This window comes from Antechinus flavipes, chromosome 3 (genome assembly GCF_016432865.1).
Source record: "Antechinus flavipes isolate AdamAnt ecotype Samford, QLD, Australia chromosome 3, AdamAnt_v2, whole genome shotgun sequence".
NCBI lineage: Eukaryota > Metazoa > Chordata > Mammalia > Dasyuromorphia > Dasyuridae > Antechinus > Antechinus flavipes.
Window position 1 is genome coordinate 202,533,000 of NC_067400.1, and position 25,869 is coordinate 202,558,868.

A 25,869-nucleotide genomic window follows, 5' to 3' on the forward strand; every position below is an offset into this window, starting at 1 on the left:
AGTATGATGGGGCAGAGGTATTAGGACAGTTTCTGGTGATACCCGAAATTGGAGTAAATCTGTTAGGAAGAGATTTGATTGCAAAACTGTCTATCAGCCAATTGTGACTAGAGGATCTGTGCTGGTGCCTGTATGAACTTATATCATGAAAGAAATTGATAAGAGCCAAATTGATCCATGGATATGGGCTAGCCCTGGGAATCCAGGGCATCTCTCTATCACCCCAATACAGATAGTAGTCAAGGACCCACTATATATTGTTCGGGTTTGACAATACTCCATCCCCAAAGAAGGGAGAAAAGGACTGCAACCAGACATTAGGAGATTATTAGACAGGGTTCAATCAACTTTGCATTTCACCATATAACACTCCCATTCTGTCAGTGAGGAAAAAAGACGGGACATACAGGATGGTGCAAGACTTGAGAGAAATTAATAAAATAGTCCTCCCCTCACATCCAGTATTTCCAGACCCTTACACTATCATGGGAAAAATACCCATGGTTCAATGTGATAGACTTGAAGGATGCATTTTGGAGCTATCCTTTGGTTGAGGAAAGTAGAGATATTTTTGCATTCGAGTGGGACGATCCAGAGACAGGGAGGAAGCAACAGTATCGTTGGAATGTGCTTCTCCAGGGCTACATAGAATCACCCCATCTATTTGGACAAGTCTTGGAAAAGATATTAGAGGAATTTGAGTGCCCTAATAGGGAAGCAAAAATATTACAGTATGTAGATGACTTACTCCTTGTAGGGAGAAAGAGGAGTTCCTTAGCATAAACTACTATCAGGTTGCTTAATTTCCTGGGGCAGAAAGGGTTGAGAGTATCTCAAGAGAAGCTGCAGTTTGTAGAAAGGGAAGTAAAATATTTGGGACACTTAATAAGTGAAGGACAAAAGAAACTGGATCCAACCCAGATTGAGGGGATTCTCCAAATATCAACGTCAAGAACAAAAAGGGAGCTCAGGAAATTTGGTGGGTATTGTAGAAAATGGATTAATGAATATGCACTGTTAATTAAACCCCTTTACACTTACCTGCTAGAAGAAAAACCCAATCATACAAAGTGGGAACCTGAGACACAAGAAAATTTTGAGGAACTAAGAAGATCTCTAATGTCTGCCCTGGTCTTGATATTACCATCCCTGGAAAAGCCATTTCACCTATTTGTTAATACTAAAAAAGGAGTAGCATTGGGGAGTACTGGCACAAATAAGGGGAGAGCAGAGATATCCAGTGACTTTTCTATCTAACCTTCTAGACTCCATGGCAAGGGGATGGCCCTTGTGTATACCAGCAGTGGCTGCAATAGCCACCTTAGTGGAGGAAAGTAAAAAATTGACATTTGGAGGAAGTATCATTGTGAGTACCCCTCACCAAGTTTGGTCTATTTTGAATCAAAGGGCTGGGAGGTGGTTGAGAGATTCTAGAATATTGAAATATGAAGCAATTCTATTAGAAAGAGATGATTTGATATTATCACAGGATTCAAATCTAAATCCAGCCAGTTTTTTGTCTGCCTCTCCTGGGGAACATGCTCCATCAGAACATGATTGTATCAATGTAGTAGATTTACAGCAAAAGTTAGGGAGGATTTACAGGGAAAAACCCCTGTATGACAGGAATTCAGTGGTTTATAGATGGTTCTTCATGAGTGGTAGGAGGAAAAAGGCAGAATGGGTATGCAATCATCAATGGGAATGGATTGTCAGTTGATCAGTCAGGATCTCTACCCAGCAATTGGTCAGCTCAGACCTGTGAATTATTTGCTCTTAACCAGGCCCTAAAGACATTAGGAGAAAAGAGCGGAACCACTTATACTGATTCTAAATATGCCTGGGGAGTAGTACATATATTTGGAAAAATTTGGGAAGAATGAGACATGATCAACAGTAAAGGTTCCAGTATCTTTGTTAAAAAACAAAACAAAATGTCCTTGGGTAGGTCATTTAACCTCTCAAACCTAAGGTAACCCTCCAAGAGTATATAAACTGTGGACAGGTTGTGATCTACCTGGAGGGAATTCCCATACCAAAAAAAATGTTCTTGATATAGTGACATATACAATTCTCAGTAAGTAGAAGCATATAACCTTGGTGAGAAAAAAAAAAAAAAAAACAACAGGTAGATTGGATAGTGGGTCAAAGATGAACTCACTAAAACACACATGGCAGCTAATACAAGTGTAAGAAATTCTCTCTTTAAAGATCTTTTACATCATACTTAGCTGTGAACAAGTTCTTTTACTTCCCTCATAGTAAAACATAAGTTTATTGCAGGCAAAGACTTTAAAGATTGCGTTGTCTTTGTCAACTCCAGTACCTCAAATGCTGTCAACATTTCATTGTTTCTTGAATTGAATTAAAAATAGTACTCAGACCAACTTGGAGTTATTCTGCAAGGTCCCCTGTTGCCATGGTATTGTAAGAAGCACCATCTCCATGGAAATCAAAGTCCTTCAGCACAACCAATTGAGAAGACCCCAATGCCATGCTAGATATTAACAGCTGGTAAATTTGATTTGGAAATCCAAGTTAGAATGGGGATTGCTTATATACTTCTGCACAATTTCCAATGCTACATACAATTATTACTTTTATCATCCTCAGACCTAAATGTGTATCTTCAAAGGCATGTGGTCATATGGCTCTTAAAATCCACATGTGGGCTTGTTCTAAGGTCCTGACAATCTAATCAGATCATGATTTTTGATAACAATGCCTGATAATTATACTTATTTCTGTCTTTTTTGTTTTTAAAAATGCTCCATAACTTCTGGCATTAAATTACAGAGAATTTTACCTTAGTGGGATTTTTTTTTTCATTCCTTTCCTTCCTTTACCTCTATCTTCCTTGCCTCTAGTTGTAGGTATTAAGAAAACTTTTCCTTACATATGACATCTATATTGTGATAAATGTTACTCTTCATGTTGACTCAGCTCTTCCTGCATGAAAGATCATGTTCATTAAGGAAAGATAGACTGACTATAAAAATTGAAACAGCTGGTTTAAGAATTCATCCATAAAAATAAATAAATAAAACCATTTCATGTTCAAGGGCTTCCCAAGAAATAAACACTAGCCTGCTAATTTCCTGTAATGTCCTTTAAGTGCCATCTAGTGGCATTAGCTGAATTTAACTTTTGAGAGAGAAGTTTTGTTTTTTTTTTTTCCTGTTGTTGTTTTGTTTTTTTTTTTTTTCTGTTTCAAAATACATCTCCATTAAGCTGGGATGTTAATATAAACTTACCAGAAGAAGCCTTAGAGATCATTGAATCTAACCTTATTTTTAAAAATTTTATTTACTTTATTCTAAACTTAAGAAATAAAAAAAAAAAAATCATTCCAATTAAATTATCTTTTCCTTTTATAGAGGAAGAGATAAGTCCAGAAAATAGAAATCACTTACTAATAATAGTGGCACAAACAGTATTAAAACACAAGTGTCTTAATTCCAAATTCATTGTTTTTTCTATAATACCATGCAGCCTCCAGAATGATTTTGGATTAATTTAAACATATAAATATAATATAATATAATACATATGTGTATATATATACATATGTTATATATATATATATAAATAATATTTAAAGACTGTTTACCATATATACTAGGGATAAATAACTCTTGCTGACCTCATTTAGACTAGAAAAAGGAAGAACTCAGAGGATGAGGTAGGTCATATATACCAGATTACTACTTGGGAGGTAAGAATGATGGTGAAATAGAGCAGAAGGGGCTGGTTAGGAGAGAACTGGAAGGAAAGAAAATCCTCTCTGTTATTCTGATCAGAAAAGCTGTCTCTAGTTTCTTCATCTTCAGGCTAGACTGCTGTGGTAAAACCTCAGGATTTATTTTGGAATTTACTAGAGGCCATAATTTGATTTCTTCTGATTATGTTCAAGACACAAGGCCCATCCACATTGGGCTGTTGCAGTTGCTAGTTGGAAAAAGGATTTGGTACTTGAGGTCTCAGAGACCCAAGAGATCTTGGTCAAAGGTTCTTAGAACAAGAGTTCAAGCCTTCACGAGGGCCAAAGAAACCTACCCTTTATAATTCACAATGCCCTATATACAGATGAGAGATGAACGGTCACAAGGTCAAAGGGAGAGGCCCTCTTCTTAGCTCTCAACCCAGAAAAAAAGAAGAGATATCTAATTCATCAGAAGGGATTAGAAAGAAAAGGAGAAGCTTAAATTCTATGAATATAATGACTTTACAATGATAAGCTAAAGACCATTTACACAAAGACTAGGTATATAATATGTGAAAAGCTAAAGAAGTGGAATTTTTTTTTCTATAAAATACTTGAGAGGCAGGAGTTAAAGGAAAAAGATGCTTGAGAGTGGCTGGAAGTTTGAAGGGGCTTGAAGCAAGGTTGGACAAAAAGCTATTAACATTCTTAATAAATTTTTATTGTTTTAAGAACTATCTGCAAGTTCAAAAAAACAATCTTGAAAACTCTCTCAAAAAGCAGGGGTTCTTAACCTGAGGTTTTAAAAGACATTTTGATAATTGTATTTCAACATAATTGATCTAATTTGTATTCCTATGCATTCTGTTTTATTTCTTTAAAAGCATTATTCTGAAAAGAGGCCCACAGACTTTACCAGTATGCCAAGGGGTTCCTGTTCATCCTTTCTCAAATTTCTGAACAAAGAATAAAATAATCATTCTAATCCTAAACAAGACGTTCTGAATCAGAATTCTTTGTGTTCTGAGATTGAAGAGCAGTATCTTTCAGTCCTTTCAAGATCAAAATATTTTGATTATTTAACATGGCTGTCTGTCCTTTAATAAGCATTTTTCTTAAAAATGGAGAGGAATAGAAAAAAGTGCCTAGATATGACTACTAAAGCAATTCCCATGGCAAGAAAATATAGAATGCTCATTTATTTTTGTCACTCTGTCATTTTAGTCATGTCCAATTCTTTGTGACCCCATTTAAGATTTTTTAGTCAAAGATACTGGAGTGATTTGCTATTTTCTTCACCATCTCATTTTACAGATGAGGAAACTGAGACAAATAGAATTAAATGAATCGATCAGGGTCACACAACTACTAAGTAAGTGGGGATACATTTGAACTCAGGTATTCCTGATTCTAGGTGGGGCACTCCAGTCATTGCATCACCTAGCTTCCCAACATAACTATATCTAACATTTTTTTTTTTTTGGTTGTGGTATGAACTTTTTTTTAAAATTTTTTATTTAATAATTACTTTATATTGACAGAATCCATGCCAGGGTAATATATCTAACATTTTTAAAGCACTTTCCATACATTATCCCTATTGATCCAAGTAACAACCATATGAAGAAGGAAATTGGCTTTACAGATGGAAAAAAATGAGGTTTTCTCATGATTATATAGCTAGTAAATATTAGATTAGATTGTATGCTCTTTGAAGGCAGGAATCATCTTTTGCCTCTTTTTGTATTCCCACTATTTGGCACAGTGCCTAGAACTCAGTAGGTGAGTATTCAATGTTTGTTGATTAATTGATTGAGATGTGGGAGAAAAATATAGAATGGTCTCTCTTGATCTCAAGTCTAAAACTTTTTCCATGTCCTCGGCACTGAGAAGTTCCTTTTTCATGTTAACTTTTTCCAGTAATAAAAATGTGCCTTCCCTTTCTTCCAACTCCTTTCTACCCACCCCACAGGCCCATCCCCAGTGAGAAAGAAAAAACAAATCCCTGACGCAAATATATAATCAAGCAAAACAGATTCTCCCCAGGGTCAGTTCTAAAAGAAATAGAACAGAAGCAGAGCCAAGGTAGAGTGAGAAGTATTAAAATCTAGCTCTCCCCGAATATTTTCTCAACAAAGGTGTAGTAGAGAATGTACTCTAATCAAAAGAGCCAAGTGAGTTATTTTTCCAGTCTAGGATAGTTTAGGGAAATGGACAGAGAGGTCTGCATATACCAACAGAGAGAAGGATGAAAGAGAAAAAAAGGGAGCGATGGGGACAGAAAAAGAGATCTGGCCAAGTAGAAAGCATTCTATCACCCAGGTCTTTCAGAAGGCCAGGACAGAAAAGAAAGAGATCCCAGGAGATCTCCGAGAAAACACTGAGTCCAGGGAGGAGAGACCATGTCTATTGCCCACCACCGTACTGGATCACAGATCTAGGGCAGAAAGAAATGATGGAACCCTCTGACATAGGAACAGCTTCCAGGAAGCAAACAATAACTGCATGATTTTGGTTGCTGGAACAGAGGATAAGGGGGTCCAGTAGTTCAAATGCTCTGAACACACAGGTCAATAGTAGCTGAATCACACAGAACTCTGCTAAACTGCTAACCAGAAATAAACTGATAGACCCAACTTAAGCCAGAAACCTGCAGAAGTAAGATTTGCAGTAAACAGACCTCTCCCTGATCACCTCACTCTGGAGATACTTAAAAACTTGTTAAGTGTCCAGCTTGGCACTATGAAAGCAGCAGTTTATACAAGTTTTCCCTCTCATCATTTCTTAAAGCAAAATAATACTCCAACACATTCATATAGCTAATGATGGGTAACTTTTCACTTTCTAAATCATTCTACCACAAAAAGATCAAGAAAGCATGTACAAAATAACAAGATTATGTGATGATTAATATAGTGATTCCAGGCAATTCCAACAGACTTGTAATGAAAAATACTATCTGCATTCATAGAGAGGAGCTATGGAGACTGAATGCGGATCAAAACATAATATTTTCACCTTTTTTATTTGCTTGTTGTTTCTTTCTCATGTTTTTTTTCTCTTTTGAGCTGATATTTCTTGCACAATATGTTTTAAAGAATTGCACATATTTAACTCATATCAGATTGTTTGTTGTCTTGGGAAGATAGGAGCTAGAGGAGAAACAAAGTCTTCCAAAAATAAATGTTGAAAACTATCTTTTTATCTATTTGGAAAAATAAAATACTATTGAAAAAAATTTTTAATCATCTAGTCCATTCCCTTTATTTTACAAATTATTAAATTGATGCCGAGAGTCCACTGCTCCTTCTAAAACTATTTTATAAAATAATTGCCAGTATTAGTATGAAGCACTTTGTTGTTGCTGCTGATGGTAGCAATAGTGATCATTCAGTTGTGTCCAACTCTTTGTGAATGTGCGGACCATCCTTTCCATGGGGTTTTCTTGGCAAAGTGTTATGGGACAGGTCAATTCTCCAAGAGCCTCCACAGCTGTGGATCATAGCATCTGAAGGAGTCACAGGGCTGCCTTTGCTGACACAGGTTTTGCAGACTGGGAATGAGATAAACTGGAGGCAGAGTGAAGAGGAGAGAGGTCAGACAATGCAACAACCTCTCAGTCAGAAAGGTCAGAGAACAGCAACTGCCTCTCAATCTCCTTGTATCATCCTCTCACAAGAGGAGATCCATTATGAACAGACAATTTTCAGAGGATGAAATTGAAACTATTACCACTCATATGAAAGAGTGTTTCAAATCATTATTGATCAGAGAAATGCAAATTAAGACAACTCTGAGATACCACTACACACCTGTCAGATTGGCTAAGATGACAGGAAAAAATAATGATGAATGTTGGAGGGGATGCGGGAAAACTGGGACACTATTGCATTGTTGGTGGAGTTGTGAACGAATCCAACCATTCTGGAGAGCAATCTGGAATTATGTCCAAAAAATTATCAAATTGTGCATACCCTTTGATCCAGCAGTGTTTCTATTGGGCTTATATCCCAAAGAAATACTAAAGAAGGGAAAGGGACCTGTATGTGCCAAAATGTTTGTAGCAGCCCTGTTTGTAGTGGCTAGAAACTGGAAAATGAATGGATGCCCATCAATTGGAGAATGGCTGGGTAAATTATGGTATATGAATGTTATGGAATATTATTGTTCTGTAAGAAATGACCAGCAGGATGAATACAGAGAGGACTGGCGAGACTTACATGAACTGATGCTAAGTGAAATGAGCAGAACCAGGAGATCATTATACACTTCGACAACGATATTGTATGAGGACGTATTTTGATGGAAGGGGATTTCTTTGACAAAGAGATCTGAGTTTCAATTGATAAATGACGGACAAAAGCAGCTACACCCAAAGAAAGAACACTGGGAAACGAATGTGAACTATCTGCATTTTTGTTTTTCTTCCCGGGTTATTTATACCTTCTGAATCCAATTCTCCCTATGCAACAAGAGAACTGTTCGGTTCTGCAAACATATATTGTATCTAGGATATACTGCAACATATCCAACATATAAAGGACTGCTTGCCATCTAGGGGAGGGGGTGGAGGGAGGGAGGGAAAAAAAATTGGAACAGAAACGAGTGTCAATATAAAGTAATTATTAAATAAAAATTAAAAAAAAAAAAAAAGAAATCTCAAAAAACAAAAACAAAAAAAAAAAAAAAAAAAACAAGAGGAGATCCATTCTGCAGGTCTGGGTTGGATCTCCAGCAGCCACTGTCAGGTGGCTTCCGTGTATTTCAACAGCTCCTGTATGACAACAGCAAAGAAATGAAGTGGTTTTTGCTGTTTCCTTCTACAGTGGATCAGCACTTATTTAGTGCCTGCTGAACTGAATTTATAGTTAGCATTACTGCCACTATTGTGAATTTCTATCACTTATCTTTCCCTTTTCTATTATTCCTTGACTCAGATTGGAGTCTTCTCTTCCCCTCCTCCATCTTTATTCCTTCTTTTCAGAAACTTATCTTCAGTATCCCTCATTTTATCTGCTCTTTTGTTCTTGATCTTTTCCCTAAAAATTTTGAAATTGCACAGCTCATTTGTTTTGTTTTTAAGCCTTAAAAATTTACTTCATACTGTAACAATAGAGTGAGATCATTGTTATTGATAACAGCATATCTAAATTAAATATATCTTTCATGACCTATGGGAAATAGGATCATGACCAGTGTCTTTTTTAAAAGAAATCCTAAAGAGATACCTTACAGAACTCTGGAGTTCAAACACAGATTAGCCTAAAGTACAGTTATCCACTGGCTCATTTTACTGCTATCTGTATCAACTGAAAGTAATAAAGATGAAAGTAAAACTGTAAGTAATCTGCCATTTCTTAGCACTATGCAGACCTGGAGTGCTAATAAGTTATTTGAGTAATCTGAGAACTCATGATAAAAGTTGAGTAAAAGGCAATAAAATCTGCAAAAAATGTCCAAAAGGCTCACTTCAAAAATGATTATAACCCACACAGGGGCATTAATAGTCTATACTAATGCTCTACTTAAAACAAAATCAAATTGGTATAACCTACAAGGAAGTATGAATTGAATTTACAAGCATCTGATTTTCATTTAAAATAGAGTATTTTATTCTGGCCACTGGACAATGTAAACCTCACAAAATATATGATGTGTTTTCTTTACATGTTAAGAAATGTCTTTAGACAAGAATTGATTGCAGCCACCACAAAATGGCAAGAAAGATTGTACATATTTTCTTTGTTCACTATTCAGGATAGAAATGGGAAAACATAATAGTATCTTTGTCAAGAAACCTCAAATGAGGTCACAAAAAATCCAACACTATTGAAAAATGAGTCTATTTTAAAGATAAAGTTAAATCTCAACAAAGCAAAACAATCTGCCATGGTAAAAAGCAAAATCTTTAACCTAACTTTTTATTTGTAAAAATTAATTGACAATTGATGCCCTGATTATAGTACACTGTACAAGAGAATAACAAACCTTTTATTTTTTAAAGAAATTAAATTCTCCATGTAATCAATGATATGTGCACATGAATAAAAACAAATTAGTTTTGGAAGAAAAGTTTAATTTATGTTTGAATGATTAAGAATTAGACTCTTGGGCAGGTAGATGGTGCATTGGATAGAGGACCAGTCCTGAAGTCAAAAAGGACAGAAAAGGAGAAAGAGGAGGAGGAGATCTTATCATGTAAAGTAATGTTAGATTCTGACATGTTCTATCATGAAGGAAAGACTCTGAGTATTGTTTTAGTGATATGTATATGTATGAGTGATGAATATTTGGGCATCATGACTCATGAAACAAAGAAAAACACAAAATAACCCTCAGTCTTATATAGCTTCTTTCTCCTTCTATAGCACATGGTAGCAGAGAAAAAAAATGTGGAAGAATTTCAAAAGAAGGATAAAGCTTAGACGATCTATAAATAATAATAGTGATTTAACTATAGGTACTCAGCATGCAAGATTCTTATCCAACAATTAACAAAATGGCATACTGAAAGAAAATTTTCACATCAATATTTTCTATTAAGCTAAAACAGTAAGTGAAGCAAAGTATCTTTGCCAAGAAAATCTCAAATGAGGTCACAAAAAAATCTAACACTATTGAAAAATGAGTTTATTTTAAAGATAAAATTAAATCTCAACAAAGCAAGACAATCTGCCATGGTAAAAAGCAAAATCTTTAACCTAATCAATTTTTTTGTAAAACTAAAAGACAATAAATACACTGATTATTATACTGTAAAATAGAATAATGAACTTTTTAAAAAAGAAATTAAATTCTCCATTTAATCAATAATATGTGCACATGAATAAGACAAAAGGAAGCTTTGAATAAATGAAAGGATGGCAGGTTTTTTCTGGGGTTGGACATGATAAAAGGAGATAATATTTGTAAAGCAATTTGCAATCCTTAGAATGCTAAAAATGTTAGCTATTAATTATTATTAGTAAACACTTGAAAACTTGATGATTCACTGACAAACGTATATCTCTTTTTGTAATACTTTAAGGTGAACCTCAATTTGCTTATATTTCTGGTTTCCTTTCAAAATGCTGACCAGAGGTCTGAGGGACTGCTGTGATTGATTGGTGTTTCAGGAAAAGAAAGGAAATAAGACATAGAATCTTTTTTCCCTGTTGTGATACGGGAACCACCTACCAGTGGCTGCTGGAGGTCTAACTCAGACCTGTAGAATGGATCTCCTTATGTGGTGATGATACAAGGAGACCGAGAGGCAATTGCGTTGTTCTCTAACCTCCCTCTTCTTCCCTCTTTCCTCCAACTTATTTCATTCCCAATCCACAAGGAATATCTGCATCAGCAAAGGCTGCTTTGCAAATCCACAGCTGTAGAGGCTCTCAGAGGATTGATCTTCCCCTTCACTTAGGCTTAGTCCTTAACACTTACCTACTATTCCACTAGATTGTAAGCTTCTTCAAAATTGCTTTTTTGTAGTGGTAAGGAACTGGAAATTGAGTGCATGTCCATCAGTTGGAAATGGCTGAATGCAATGAAATATTATTGTTTTATAAGAAATGAAGAGCAGGCTGATTTTGAAAAAGCCTGGAAAGACTTATATGAACTGACACTAAACGAAGTGAACAGAACCAACATAACATTATACACAATAACAAGATTATGTGATGATTAATTGTGATGGACTTGGTTCTTTTCAATAATAAGATGATTCAAGGCAATTCCAATAGACTTGGGATGTAAAGTGCTATCTGCATCCAGAGAAATGGAGACTGAGTGTGGATCAAAATATAGTATTTTCACCCTTTCATTATTGTTGTTAGGTTTTTTTTTTTTCCTTTCTCCTGTTTTTTTTTTTTTTTTCATCAGATTTTTCTTGTGCAGCGTGATGAATAAGGAAATAATGTTTAGAAGAATTGTATGTGTTTGACCTATATTATATTGATTGCTATCTTGGGGGAGGGAGAGAGGAAGAAAAAATTGGAACACAAGGTTTTGAAAAGGTGAATGTTGAAAAGTATCTTTGAATTGCAAAAAGAAGTGCATGTCCATCAACTGGAGAATGGCCAAAGTAATTGTGATACATAAAGGTAATGGAATATTATTGTTCTATAAAAAATGATGGAGAAGCTGATTATAGAAAGGACTGGAAATATTTACATGAACTGATGATGAGCAAAACAAGCAGAACCAGGAATACATTGTACACAATAACAGTAAGAATTAACTATGAACAGCTTGTTTCTTCTCAGTAGTTCAGTGATCCAAAAGAATCCCAATAGACTTTGGACAGAAAATGCCATTTGCAACCAGAGAAAGAACTAAGGAGACTGAATGTAAATCAACACCTGCTATGTACACTTCTTTTTTCTGTTTTTTCATCTCTCCCATGGTTTTTCCATTTGCTCTGATTTTTTTCTCCCAACATAATTCATAAAACAATGTGTATTAAAAATAAACTAAAAAAACACACATATCTACTAACCTAGGTACCCATTCATGCAAGAATATAAAATAAAATCTTTCCTGCAATAAAATAAAAGTGTCTTTGCATGTGTTTGGGAAAATAAAATACTATTTTTAAATAAATAAATAAGATTGTAAGCTCCTTTTGGGCAGGGGCTGTCTCAGATCTCAAAAAGATCTAGTGCTCTAGCCACTGCACATCTAACTGTCTCTACCTGGCATATAGTAAGAACTTAATACATTTTATTGATTGATTGAATGTTCCTCTCTATCTTTGCCCACTATTCTCTTACAATACAGGTGCTTCCCAAAAGTGTATATTTGGCTCTCTCTTCCTTTTTCCTTACATTTATTACTGAAGCAATGTCATTCATTGCTTAGGTTTTAATGATCACATCCAGATAGGTGCTTCCTGAATCTTATATCCAATGCTGAGCTTTCTCTTGAGCTCCAGGTCTCTATCTTCAATTGCTTTGTTGCTATCTTAAATAAAAATTAACACATCCAAAACCACCATTTCCCCTCCAAAAAATTACTTTATCTCTCTAAATTCCATGATACTACTGATTTTCCCACTGAGTCAATCTCAAACTCTCAAATCTCAACTAAAAAAAATCTTTAAACTATCTTCAACTCTTCCTACTCCTTGCTCCCACATTCAGTCACTTTGGAAGTATGATTGATTCTACCTCAGCAACATCTCATACATTTGTTAATACCTTTCTGTTTCTACTGCCACCACATGCGTTAACACATTCACTACCAAAATAATTGTCCTTCCACAAGTATGTGGTCAGCTGCCAAAATGGTTTTCTTTAAGTACAAAGTGGACCATATCACTGGCTATTGAATAAATTTCAGGTGCTTCCTATTAACTCAGATGAAATATAAACTCTGTTGTTTGGCCTTTAAAATCCTTCACAACCTGGCCCAACTTATCTTTCTGGACTAATTATCCATTACTTCCTTTCCTGAATGCTATGATCCAGCTGTATTGGTCATTTTTCTGGTCTCCTATCTCCATGTTTTTGCAGAGGCCCTCTAGAATGCAACCTTCCTCACTTCTACTTTACAGAATCCCATGCCTCCTTCAAAATCTGGTTCAAGCATCATCTTCTACACAAAATCTCTCCTAATTCTCTCTAATCACAGAATTAGATCTCTCTAATCTAATCTCCTCTCCATAACTACTCTACATGTACCAACTTTGTATTCATTCTATATATGTTTATCACATTTGTCTCTCCTAAAAGAAGGGAAACTTTTTGAAAGTAGAATTTTCTCAATCTTTTTAATTGACTCTCTGTAAAATCTCAATGTAATCCCTAATAAAATTTGTATTTTATTTGTATTAAATAAGAGTATTTTGTGACAGCACCAAAAAGATTGAAAATGTTTAGCAACCATTACTATTCAAAGATTTCCAAACCTTGTCAGAAGTATACAAGTACCTTTCATGGCCCAAATTTCTGCTAATGCAGGTTATAACATCACCAAGCCAGCTCATATAAATTTGCAGTTAATAAAAAGTCTTAGATCTTTTTTACATAAATTCTTCTCTAGTTGTATCTCTTCAATATAGGCACAAATTGTGCCTGACACATAGTGGTCATTTAAATAAATGCTTATTGATTGGGTGAATGATTACTATTATCTCTGCTCAGAAATTATTGTTGACTGCCTATTACTTACCAAAAAGCATATGCTCTTTTGCTTAGTTGTCAAGTCTCTCCAAAATCTGATTTTGCCTACTTTTCTAGAATCATTTCATATTACCTTTAATTGACTGCTTGATCTCCAGTCTCTCCTCACTTTAACTCATCCTACCACACCACCTTTAATCTTTCCAAACAATGAAAAATCTTTCAGTGTTTCTCCACTAGCTATTAAAGAAAGCATCACATTGGATGCTCTCTGTTATATACTTTTTTTTTTTCCCCTAAGGCAATTGGGTTAAGTGACCTGCCCGGGGTCATACAGCTAGGAAGTTTCTGAGGCCACATTTGAACTCAGGACCACATTTGAACTTCAGGGCCAGTGTCTATTATACACTTTCAACCAGTTTCCAATTTTATTTGTCATTATATTTCTACAGATACCCTTCACATTTTAACCTTTCTTTGTACATTCTGATGTCTGAAATGCTCTTCCTCATCATCTCTATCTGTTAAAATCCTATCCATCATAGGGGACGTGGGAAAACTGGGACACTGATACATTGTTGGTGGAATAGTGAATACATCCAGCCATTCTGGAGAGCAATTTATGCTCAAAAAAGTTATCAAACTGTGCATATCCTTTGATCCAGCAGTGTTACTACTGGGTTTATATCCCAAAGAGATATTAAAGAAGGGAAAGGGACCTGTATGTGCAAGAATGTTTGTGGTGGCCCCCTTTGTAGTGGCCAAAAACTGGAAACTGAGTGGATGCCCATCAATTGGAGAATGGCTGAATAAATTATGGCATAGCAGTATTATAGAATATTATTGTTCTGTAAGAAATGACCAGCAGGATGGTTTCAGAAAGGCCTGGAGAGACTCACATGAACTGATGCTGAGTGTTGGTTAACTCACTCTGAATTCACTATGAGACATTTTTTAAAGTTTTATTTAAAGGTGTGGATTGGTAGAGTTCAGCAAAATTGTTAACTTCACTCTATCATCTTAGTTTCTCTTCCTCTCTTTTTTTTCTTTTGAGACTATGTCTTGTTATCTTGCCCAGGCTGGAAATGCAGTTGCAGTAGTATTTCACAGGTCTGATCCCACTGCTGATCTATGAGACAGCTCTGTCATCTAGTGTTCCTAACATAAGCTACTCTACTCATCCTGAGAAACCTCTTCTCTCAAAGGTACCATACTCGTGCAAATATTGGATTGGCTCAACATATTGCATCTCAGAAACCCTAATTAAAGCTGCAATCAACCTTAATCTCCCCAGTAGCAGGAATTGCAAGCACAAGTCACCATCCCATTAAGACTTGTTATTAACAAACCCATATTGGCTCCTAGTAATTTCTAAGTACTCAAAACCTCCATTTCTAAATGCTTAAAACTATTTGTGTTCCAGTAGTGTATGATTCCTACTTTTGTGAAATTCAATATATGTGTATATACACACACACACATATACATACATACATGCATGTATGTATGCATCTGGCAACTGTTCTAACCACCTCCTTAAAGATGGAAGCCCATCAATTTACTTTCAAGATGCAATACATAGAGAGAAAGACTTGGAGTCAGGAAGACTTAAATATAAATCAGCTTCAGACATTTAACTACAATGATCGTGGGCTGTAATGGGCTGAAACTAAGCAGATGCACTGAGACCCGAGCACTTATGGCTAATTACCAATTGGACAATATTCTATCAGTATATGCTTGGAGAAAGAATGGCCATGCCTACTACACTGCAGGCTTGATCTTTCTAGAGGAGATTGGGTGGAGGATTTGGAAGGTGGAGTGAGAAAGCCAGAGTCACTTCTGGCAGATTTGTGTTGCAATTGCTCTCACTTCCACAAAGAATAAAGATTAAGGACTTTTGGTGATCCTGACTCCTGCTGATTCTAAAGTATCCAGGATGCTAACACGGTCATCACAGTGGGCAAGTCACTTAATCTCTATCTGCCTCAATTTCCTCAACTAAAAATGGAAAAACAGCATTTAATTCTCAGAGTTGTTATGAGAATTAAATTAGATCAAATGAGTAAATCACTTAGCAAACCTTAAAGTATCATGTAAATTTCAGCTATTATTATTATTAGTCATCCCTGTAAGGAAAAAACCCCAGAAAGTTTTCTGGTGAAATAAAGCTAATAAGCACATAGTATCTACTCTTTCTTTCACTTGGGTTCTTCATTAAACTCCTTCCAGTTTGAAAGAAGATCTGTTTCTATTAAATTTATTCATGAAATTATATGTGCACCTAATAATAAGTAGCATTTACCACAGTACTCTAAAAGTTACAAAATGTTATATATATGCTGTCTCATTTGATTATATTCTGTATAGGTATATAAATATGAATAGATGTATTTTAAAACATACAAATGAATTTCTGTATCACACATGAACAAATCTCTAAATGTTCATTTTGCTGCTTGGTCAAAATCTTATGTCTTCTAAGTGACACTTTCTCTTCACTTAGTACATATAAGTTGTGCTCATCCACTCATTATAACAGAGTCCAAGAATCAAAAAAATGAAATTGTAGTTGATCCAAAACCTGACATTTCCCACTATTTGGGTCATCTTTTTTCCCCACCTTCAAACGTTTTCTGTGAGTGGATAAAAAAGAAAAGCTTTAATTTTCCCTGGTTTTTTTCCTAACAAAATCAGCTTTCTGATGCAGACATAACAATTCATATTCCTCTAGAATAAATAATTTCAGATCAACTTTTCTTCAACAAATAAAAGAAAAAGAAAAAAGAAAGACAAACGTCTAAGACTTGATTGTTTAGCCACTTATGTCAAGTAGTGCTTGATGTGAAAAAATTCCACAGCAGATTTTGGTAATCCTGTGGATTTCTTTAAAATGAGACTGGACTGTTAAACAGTGAATGGTCCCAAAGTAGCAAGCCAAAAGAAGGAAAAGGAAAGGGCTTTGATGATGATCCACCAACTGGATAATCAGCCTCCAAAAAGCATGTTCCAGTTGGAAACTTCAAAGCTATTTTGTACATCAACTTTTTTTTTTTTCTTTTTCACTGCTCCAAGGGAAATAATTAATTTTTTTATTTTAATAGCTTTGCTAGTCTCTTCCCTCTAAGATGACTTTTTATTTATCCTTGATATATCTTGTATATATAGTTATTTGCATGTTGTCTCCTCCACCAAAATGTCAGCCCCTTAAAGTCAGAGATATTATCTATTCCTTTCTTGGTATCCTCAGTGCTTTAGCATATAATGCAATATTATTATATTGCTTATAATTATATAATTATAACGCTGGCATATAATAAGTGGTTAATGAGTATTTGTTTATTGACTTTTGAAACAGTCAACTTAGAAAAGACATAAAATTGTCTAACTATAACATTAATGAAATCAATGATGAAAATAATAGATTACATTTACATAATTTAACCTAAGGGCTACACTTAAGGTGAATTATTGTTCCCAATATCTTTAAGAATGAGGTAGAATGAATCACTTCTACAGAAGCCCTCACAAAGGATTGTATATAGATATTGAGGATTTCTTTTAAAGAGTAATGTTATAAAATAATATCCCTTTCTGCACATAGGTGATGATAACACAGAAATTGGATTTAACAGTACTAGATTTACATGGCACATATTAAATAATACTAGATTATACAGAACATTACATAGCAATTTTCTCCTCAAAGAAATAGTGGGACAAGAAAGCACTAGAGAATCTCTTTGACTCAAGCATACCATCACTAGTCCCATACACCTAGAAGAAAAGGATCTTTATGTACAATAATATTTATGGCAGCTCTTTTTGTGGTGATAAAAAACTTCAAGTTCAAGATGAACAAGAAATGTTCATCAACTGAGGAATGGCTGAACAAGTTATGGTAAATGAATAAATGACATTATTATGCCAAAAGAAATGACAAAAAAATTTAGAGAAAACTGGAAAGATTTGTATGAACTGAAAAAGAGTCACAGGGAAGTGAACAGAATCAGAGAAACAATAAATAAAACATTATCATTGTAAAGACAAACAACTTTGAGAAAGATCAATACAATTGACCAACTATGATTAGAAAACACTGATGATAAAAACAGGTTACCCATCTTCTAAAGGTTAGATTAAGTTCTTGTACTTCATTCTCAAAAAGAACCAAAATAGCATCACTAGGTTGGAGTCAAGTTATAGTGCATCCCCGTGACTGATCAAACCATATGTACTTGATATGCTCTACTATCTGTCAGGCACAAATAGTCCATATGAACATTTAGAGTGGAGAAGTCTCTAAATTTAAACATCTCCCATTTCTTTTGAGCTATTGCCATTCTGCTTCACCCATAGAGCCTGCCTTCTTTGATACAGGTAAGCCATGCTAGGTAGGACTTTGACAGCATCTTCTGTCATGCAATCAATTCCAAAGTTCAAACCCACCCACCTTCTAAAAAAGATGTGATGGACTCAGAAAATCAGTCTCACACACAAACAAAGGCATAAACAACATAAGAGATTTGTTTTATTTTATCTTGCATGTTTGTTACAAGGATATTTTTGTGTCTATGTGTATGTCGTTTTTTTTTTTTTTTTCTTAATTGGGGATGAAAAAGGAGGAAGAGAAAACAAATTGTTATTAATAAAAAATGATTTTTTTAAAGAAAATGCATAAGAAAAGAAAGAAGAAAGGACTAGGAAATTTGTATTTGCCTTTGTTACTTATCTGTTCCGGAAGTCTGAAATCACCATAGCCTGACAGTTGACCTGGAAGTTTGGTCTGGCTGATGGAATTATTGCTTGTGTTATGGTATAAAACCTGCTAGCCAAATAGGAAAACTCATAAAGATCTTCTCTTCTGGCCATACAAATAAGGTAAAAAATTCTACCTCATTTCACTGGTTCAAGCCAAATGGTCAAAAACTTCAAAGAGCAGCAGGAGAATTTAGGACAGAGGAAAGAATATACATAAATGAACATCATCATAAAAGCTTTTTAGAGACCAGTTTTCACTCTGTGTCTTCATGCTGGTAAAGCACATTACCTACTAGTCACCAGGTTTGAATTCTGAAGAGCAATCAACAAAAAAATGGTGTGTGAGTATGTGAGAATGACTCTGACCTCTGGGATTCCATCTGGTTTAAACTGACAAAATACCATTTTCTTAAAAGGAAAATACCAGAATTAGGATTTTAGAATAAAAGATTTAGAGTTGGAAGGGTCCTGAGAGACCATTAAGTCCAATCCCCCTCATTTTACAGATGAAGAAACTAAGGCTGAGAGAAATTAAATGACTTGATTCAGGATAAAATAGCTACTAAAATGTCTAAGGTCACACTGGAATTCTGATCTTCCAGACTACTTCTCCCATGCTCTATCCATTATACATGTTGCCCTCCCTAATTTCCATTTAGTAGTCCATATCCTTGCATGATAATGATGGTAAATCTTTGGGATTATGCTACTTCCTCGTTTATAAGTCTAGCACCTTTAGCTACAGAAAAGAAAGAAAGAGAAGAAGAAAGGAAGGAAGGGGAAAAGGGAAGAAGAAAGGAAGGGAGGGAAGAAGGGAGAAAGAGAGGAAGGGAAGGAGAAAGGGAGGAAGGGAGCAAAAAAAGGAGGGATAAAGTAAGGGAGGAAGGAAGGAGGGAGGGAGGAAGAAAGGAATGAAGGAAGGGAGAGAGGGAGGGAGGGAAAGAAGGAGGAAAGAGGGAGAGAGGGAGAGAAGAGAGAGAGAGAGAGAGAGAGAGAGAGAGAGAGAGAGAGAGAGAAGAAAGAGAGAGAGAGAGAGAGAGAGAGAGAGAGAGAGAAGAAAAAGAGAGAGAGAGAGAGAGAGAGACAGAGAGACAGAGAAAGAGAGAAACCAGTTACAGAGGAAGGAATACTGTAATGTCAATGACAAAATTAAAAAAAATGATCCTGGGGCAGCTCCAATATTCATATAAAGAAAGTAAGGCTAGAATTGAGATGTCAAACTGGAGGGCTACTGATATCAAGATTAAAATATAATTGAGAAACATTTAACAAAATAAATAAAAACACAAAAGTAATACATACTGTTAACTTGTGATTTTTTAAAACAATATGAAGCCCATAGAATCTCATTTCCATTTGAGTTTAACACTGACTTAGAAGATAAATATAGCTATGTTTATTAGCATTTAGATGCATAGTCAACACTTTTGATTGGGTAAAGATCAATGAAAGCCATTAGTTAATTCAAGACAATATTTAAAAGGATTTCTAACTTATTCTTGGGTCAGGACAATCCTTCAACTAATATTTCCTGTTATCTTCTTATGCTTCAGTTTGAAACACATCCTTCAACTTTCTGAGGGAATAGATGTGTTAGCATTAGGTAATTCAACTGGGTCACAAAATCATTCACCTTAATCTGAAGTCAACTATTGTCTCATATAGATTAACATTTTAGAACTATGGAATATCACAAGACAGAAATATCGATCTTCTTAGGAAAATTTCCTCTAATATCTCCACAAAATACTCATTGAGTGATGAAAATTGGAATATTTCAGTGACAGAACTAAAAATAAGACATAAGGAAGGGCATTCTTGCAGCGAGGACTAAAATGATTGTCATCACTATAAGTTAATATGGAATAGAACAATTATAGAAACAGCCTTGTTAACATCTTTCATCAGCAGACTTGATGATAAAAGGGAGGCCTCATAACATACATTCTGAATTTACTGCCCTACTCTAAATTCTAATCAACAGGAGAATGATGATTTGATGAACAAGTATAGTAATGCATGTCAATGAGGTAGACTTAATTCAGATATAAAACAGCTTTCCCTTCTCTGCTGCATTGGCATTTTGTTCTTAGGGCACTACAGAATTTTAAGGCTGTGCTGGGACTGTACAATACCAAGCCAGTGATAGGGATTATCATTCTATTTTAGCCAACCAGCTTAATCCCTGATGTTTATCTGTATATGGAAAGATTTCAGGACAATCTAATCCTGTCTTTCAATATATACGTATGCTTCGATGGGTTAGCCCAGTCCTTAGAGGTACATCTCACCTTCCTATCCCCATTCCTATCCTTCTGGATTAGTTATCATTGCAGCAATTCTGCTAGAAAGCAACCTTGTCCATAAGAAAAGTCAATTGTCGGTGTCTCATTGACACCTTCTAAGGATCTGATTCTTTTGGAGTCTACATGGCTTGTCATTCACCTGAAAATCTGCCCAATTCATTTGTGTAAGTCAAACAACTGTGTGCCTAGGCATGATAGGAATATGAAACATTCATGTCTAAACTACTGGAATCAAATTTGGTTCCTACCTGTGACACAAAAGGTCTGGGGGGAAGAGCCGGTGGTGGAGGTAACAATCCTGGTTTAGCAGCTGAAAAAACAAACCATACTATGTTACTATAATTTCTTTTAAAAGGTAAAGAATTCTTGTCTATAAGTAAGAATACTTGAAATGTTTTAAATATATAATGCAAATGTTGGTCTACTCTGTTCTTTAAAAAATAAACATTAGTACACATTATTTCTAACCATTTCCTCCCACTTTATTCAGACATCCAAATCCAAATATTTAGTGAAGCAATTATTTATAAAGACTTAGTGAGTAAGCAGGAATGAAATGGCATCCCATAGGGCATGAGACTGGAACAAACATTTTAAGAAATCAATTATTATTCAGAGGTCTATCACTTAACTTTAGAATAACAGAGCTCCCTTACTCTTTTGCCTTTCTCTTGGTTTGCTTTTTGTTTGTTTGTTTGTTTGTTTGTTTTGGTCATTGAATTATAAATAAATATAAGGAACACACCAGGAAAAATAAAAGGAGTAGTACTCAAAGTCAGAATTTTTTTATTCCTAAATATTATATTCAATTGCTTCAGTCTTGACCTCATTTGGGGTTTTCTTGGCAAAGAAGTTGGAATGATTTTGCCATTTTCTTCTCCAGCTCATTTTACAGATAAAGCACTAAGGCAAATAGGGTTAAGTGACTTGTCCGGGATCACACAGTGAGTCAGTGTCTGAGGCCAGACCTAAATGAAGGAAAATTAGTCTTCCTGATTTTAGACTTTAGCACTCATTAATATAATATAATGTAAAAATATGATAATATGTATAATATGTAATAAACATAACATAATATAATTCTTAATATAAAGAGTTTTCATGTAAGAAAAAAAAATTGAGACTAATGACTAAAATGATATTTTATGAGGAAGCTTGATGTTATAGAAAGAACTTTGGACTTAGGATCCTGAATCTGAATCCTGTCTCTAACCTTTAGTCTGTGTGATTCTAAACAACTCTTTGTTTTAGTTTTTTCATCTGCAAAATGAAGATGATGGATTTAAGTCACAGGATGGTTTGAAGGGATACAATGAAATATACATGTAAAGCATTTTGTTTAAAGTGATTTTATATATATATATATATATGTTAGTTACCATCATCATTAAATTTGGTGGAGTTCTTATAGATTTCAATTTTCTTTGTTAGCCCTGATCCCTATCAATGTGGATAAGTTGTTGAAGTGGTTCTCCATTACATGCACACACACACGTGATATAATCTGATTCCAAATGAAAGCTATTTTTAGAAAAAAAATTATTTTTTATTTTTAAGGTATTTAAGTTCAGCCAAATCAAGAATATTCACAAGAATTCACTAAGTAACTGAGAATTCATGAAAACTCAGGGGAACTATAAAAATCAATTTTAGTGTTACTTTATAAAAGCCTATTTTTAAATTGAAAATATAAATCATCCTACTTGCAAAACAGAGGGAAATAGTTTTCTATTCAGGTGTAGGAGGATTCGCAAAATATAAAGCGTATTTGGTAACATAAATATAATCACCAGTGTCCTAACAGACTTTTCTATTGCCACTTTTCCTAGATTTTTACAAATATTTCTTTAAGCTGAATAGAACAGTTCAAGGGAGTTGGGAAAGGGAGAATTTCAGGAGGAAGTTCGCTTTCTTAATGTAACTCAGAGTAATGTAATGCTGTCTTTCATTCCAAGCTAGTGACCTGATATGGTAACAAACATGTGGCCCATACATTATTTCTCTCAATCTGTCTCTTATTAAGTCCATGAAACAGTTTACAAGGTCAAACTGCAGGGGTACTGAAGTTCTGTACAGGCAATTGTAATGAAGAATCCTAAGTTTAAAAGTACATATCAGGTGGGGTTGATGAAAGTCACTTGGAGTAACCCTTTAAGGGCCCTCTATCAAATACAGACTTCTGAAGCCCCAGTCATTAATTCATCACTGTTGGACATTTCCCAATCCAATGCTTGTTTCCTTGGAAAAATCCAAACAATTATTCTTAAGTAATTTATATATTAAAGCAAAATCCCATTTACAAAAAAAATGCTAAACAAGTGAAAATTCCATCCACATATTTTCATCTTTTCCAAAACTGATCAGTCTTTTAAAAAATATACATTACATTTGTTTCAGTGGTAAAGACATCCAGCCTCAAAAAAAATCTGTGTTTTCGTTATTTAAACTCTACAGCCTAAACCAAAAATCACACTACCCATCAAGAACTAAAACAAAACAAAACAAAAAAATCCACAGAACAATTATTTTTAAGATAATTAAAATATTTAGTATAACTAAAAGTAAACATTGCTCTAAAGATGTAATGGACAAAATGAATATTTTATATTTTTGGGCAATCTAAAATGATTTTTTTCATTTTGTCCATTACATCTTTAGAGCAATGTTTACTTTTAGTTATACTAAATATTTATATATTATCACTCTGGGAGTCACCATCATTTCACATCTGAACTTGTAGCCTGTTGATCAATCAAATCTCCTCCAATCCAATCCATTCTCCATCTATTTGTCAAAGTGTTCTTCCCGAATTATAGTTCTGAATCACATCACATTTCTATTCAATAAACTCCAGTGGGTCCATAAATCCTCCAGCTTCAAATATAAAATCCTCATTGAAAACTCTTTACAACCTGGCCCTCTCCCACTTTTCCAGCCTTCTTACAACTTTCCTCATTCCTCACACACATGGTGAACTAGAAACTTGCCTCCACTCTGTTCTTTCCATATAACACTCTATCTCCCAACTTTTTGCATTCGACTGGCTGTCTTTCATAACTGAAATCTATCTCCTGGCTTTCTTCAAATCCCAAATAAAATCCCACTTTCTATAAGAAGCCTTTCCTGATCTCCCATAATATTAATGCCTTCTCTCTGAAGATGGTTTTTTTCCCCAATTTTACCTGCATATGGTTTGTTAGAACAGCTTTTTACATGATGTTCCCCTCATTAAACTATGTGAATTTCTTGAAAACATGGACTTGCCTTTTTTTATATCCCTAGCACTTAGTTCAGTGCTTGGTACGTAGTAGGTGCTTAATAAATCCTGTTATTTGTACAACACTTTATTTTCCTGATTTTCAGAGTCTGCCTGGCAAAGATACTAGAATGATTTGACATTTCTTTCTCCAGCTCATCTTACAGATGAGGAACTGAGGCAAAAAGAATTAATTGCCTTGCCTGTGGTCACACACTAACTAGTAAGTGCATTCCTTATACTAGATCTAAATAAAAAAAATAGACATGCTCTAAACATTTTAAATTGTAAAACACTGTTTATACTTCACATTTGAAAATGCTGCATGAGTATAACTAAATAGAAAAATGAATATTTCATTCCTGTTTCAGCTTTGCATCTTAGACCTGGGACCGTCTCAGAAGGTTTGCTTGAAAATGTATTCTCTGACCCAGGAGATCACTATATACCTCAACAACGATACTGTTTGAGGATGTATTCTGATGGAAGTGGATCTCTTCGATAAAGAGAGCTAATTCAATTTCAATTGATCAAAGATGGACAGAAGCAGCTACACCCAAAGAAAGAACTCTGGGAAATGAATATAAACTGCTTGCATGTTTGTTTTTCTTCCCGGGTTATTTATACCTTCTGAATCCAATTCTCCCTGTGCAACAAGAGAACTGTTTGGTTCTGCACACATATATTGTATCTAGGATAAACTGTAACCTATTTAACATGTAAAGGACTGCTTGCCATCTGGGGGAGGGAATGGAGGGAGGGAGGGGAAAAATCAGAACAGAAGTGAGTGCAAGGGATAATGCTGTAAAAAATTACCCTGGCATGGGTTCTGTCAATAAAAAGTTATTTTAAAAAAAAAAAAAAAGAAAAGAAAATGTATTCTCTATTATCTATTGCTGAATAGCGACTGGTTGCATCTCTTAGTTATTTTCATCAATACCATACACACTATTTCAGTTGAGTCAGAGCATTTTGTATACTACAGAATCTTGGGACAGAAGTTCTTAGTATGTTACAGACCATCCAGAGAGAAGGAAAAAATAAAGTATTCAAGAAATCAATTGTAAGTCTAACAAGGCATAAAAGCATGACATAATAACATCAGGGATCTTTAATTATTTTAACATTTATTAATATATTAGGCAGTCAAAAAATTCCAAACCAAAAAAAAAAAAAAAAAAAACTGAACTTGGAGTCACATGACTTAGGTTGGAATTCTGATTGACACTATTTGTCTTACCTTGGACAAATCATTTAAATTCTCTGGGCCTCAGTTTCCTTACCTGTAAAATAATACTTTGGACGCTAAGGGACTTAAAATTCTAGATGTATGATTCTATTATCCTATAAATTTATTCTTATTCTCATTCTCTTCTCTGTCACTCTATCTCTATCTGTGTATGTGTGTCTGTCTGTGCCTATTTGTGTCTATCTGTCTGTCTCTCTGTTTCTCTTTCTGTCTCCCTCTTTTTCTCTTTCTCAACTTGCTTTAATGATGATTTCAATCTTCAAAGTTGAATGACTTGATGAAAAAAACTCTCCTCTTAAAAATTATTCTCACCCATAAGACTGGTAGTTAAAATAAAAAGAATATGAACTTCTGCAGTGATATAGTCCCACTCTAACTTAGAATTTGTTGTCAGGATAGGAAAACTGGACATAGTTTAACATGAATCCTTTACTCTTGAGAGAATATATTTCAAAGGGTTTCAAAGACTTTGGAGAAGGAATAGATAATAT

General features: G+C 34.7%; 1 protein-coding gene across 6 annotated transcripts in view; it reads right to left on the reverse strand.

Moving 5' to 3' along the window:
• The window catches only part of REPS2 (RALBP1 associated Eps domain containing 2), a 299,240-nt gene that overhangs the window by 38,393 nt on the left and 234,978 nt on the right, over positions 1-25,869 (reverse strand). For 5 of the 6 annotated variants that reach the window (XM_051984433.1, XM_051984430.1, XM_051984429.1 and 2 more), the window contains one exon: positions 21,122-21,183. The exons of the other annotated variant lie outside the window; for it this stretch is intronic. In XM_051984433.1, coding sequence (XP_051840393.1) covers positions 21,122-21,183 — 62 coding nt within the window. The remainder of the gene's footprint in view (positions 1-21,121; positions 21,184-25,869) is intronic. 6 annotated transcript variants of the gene reach the window in all.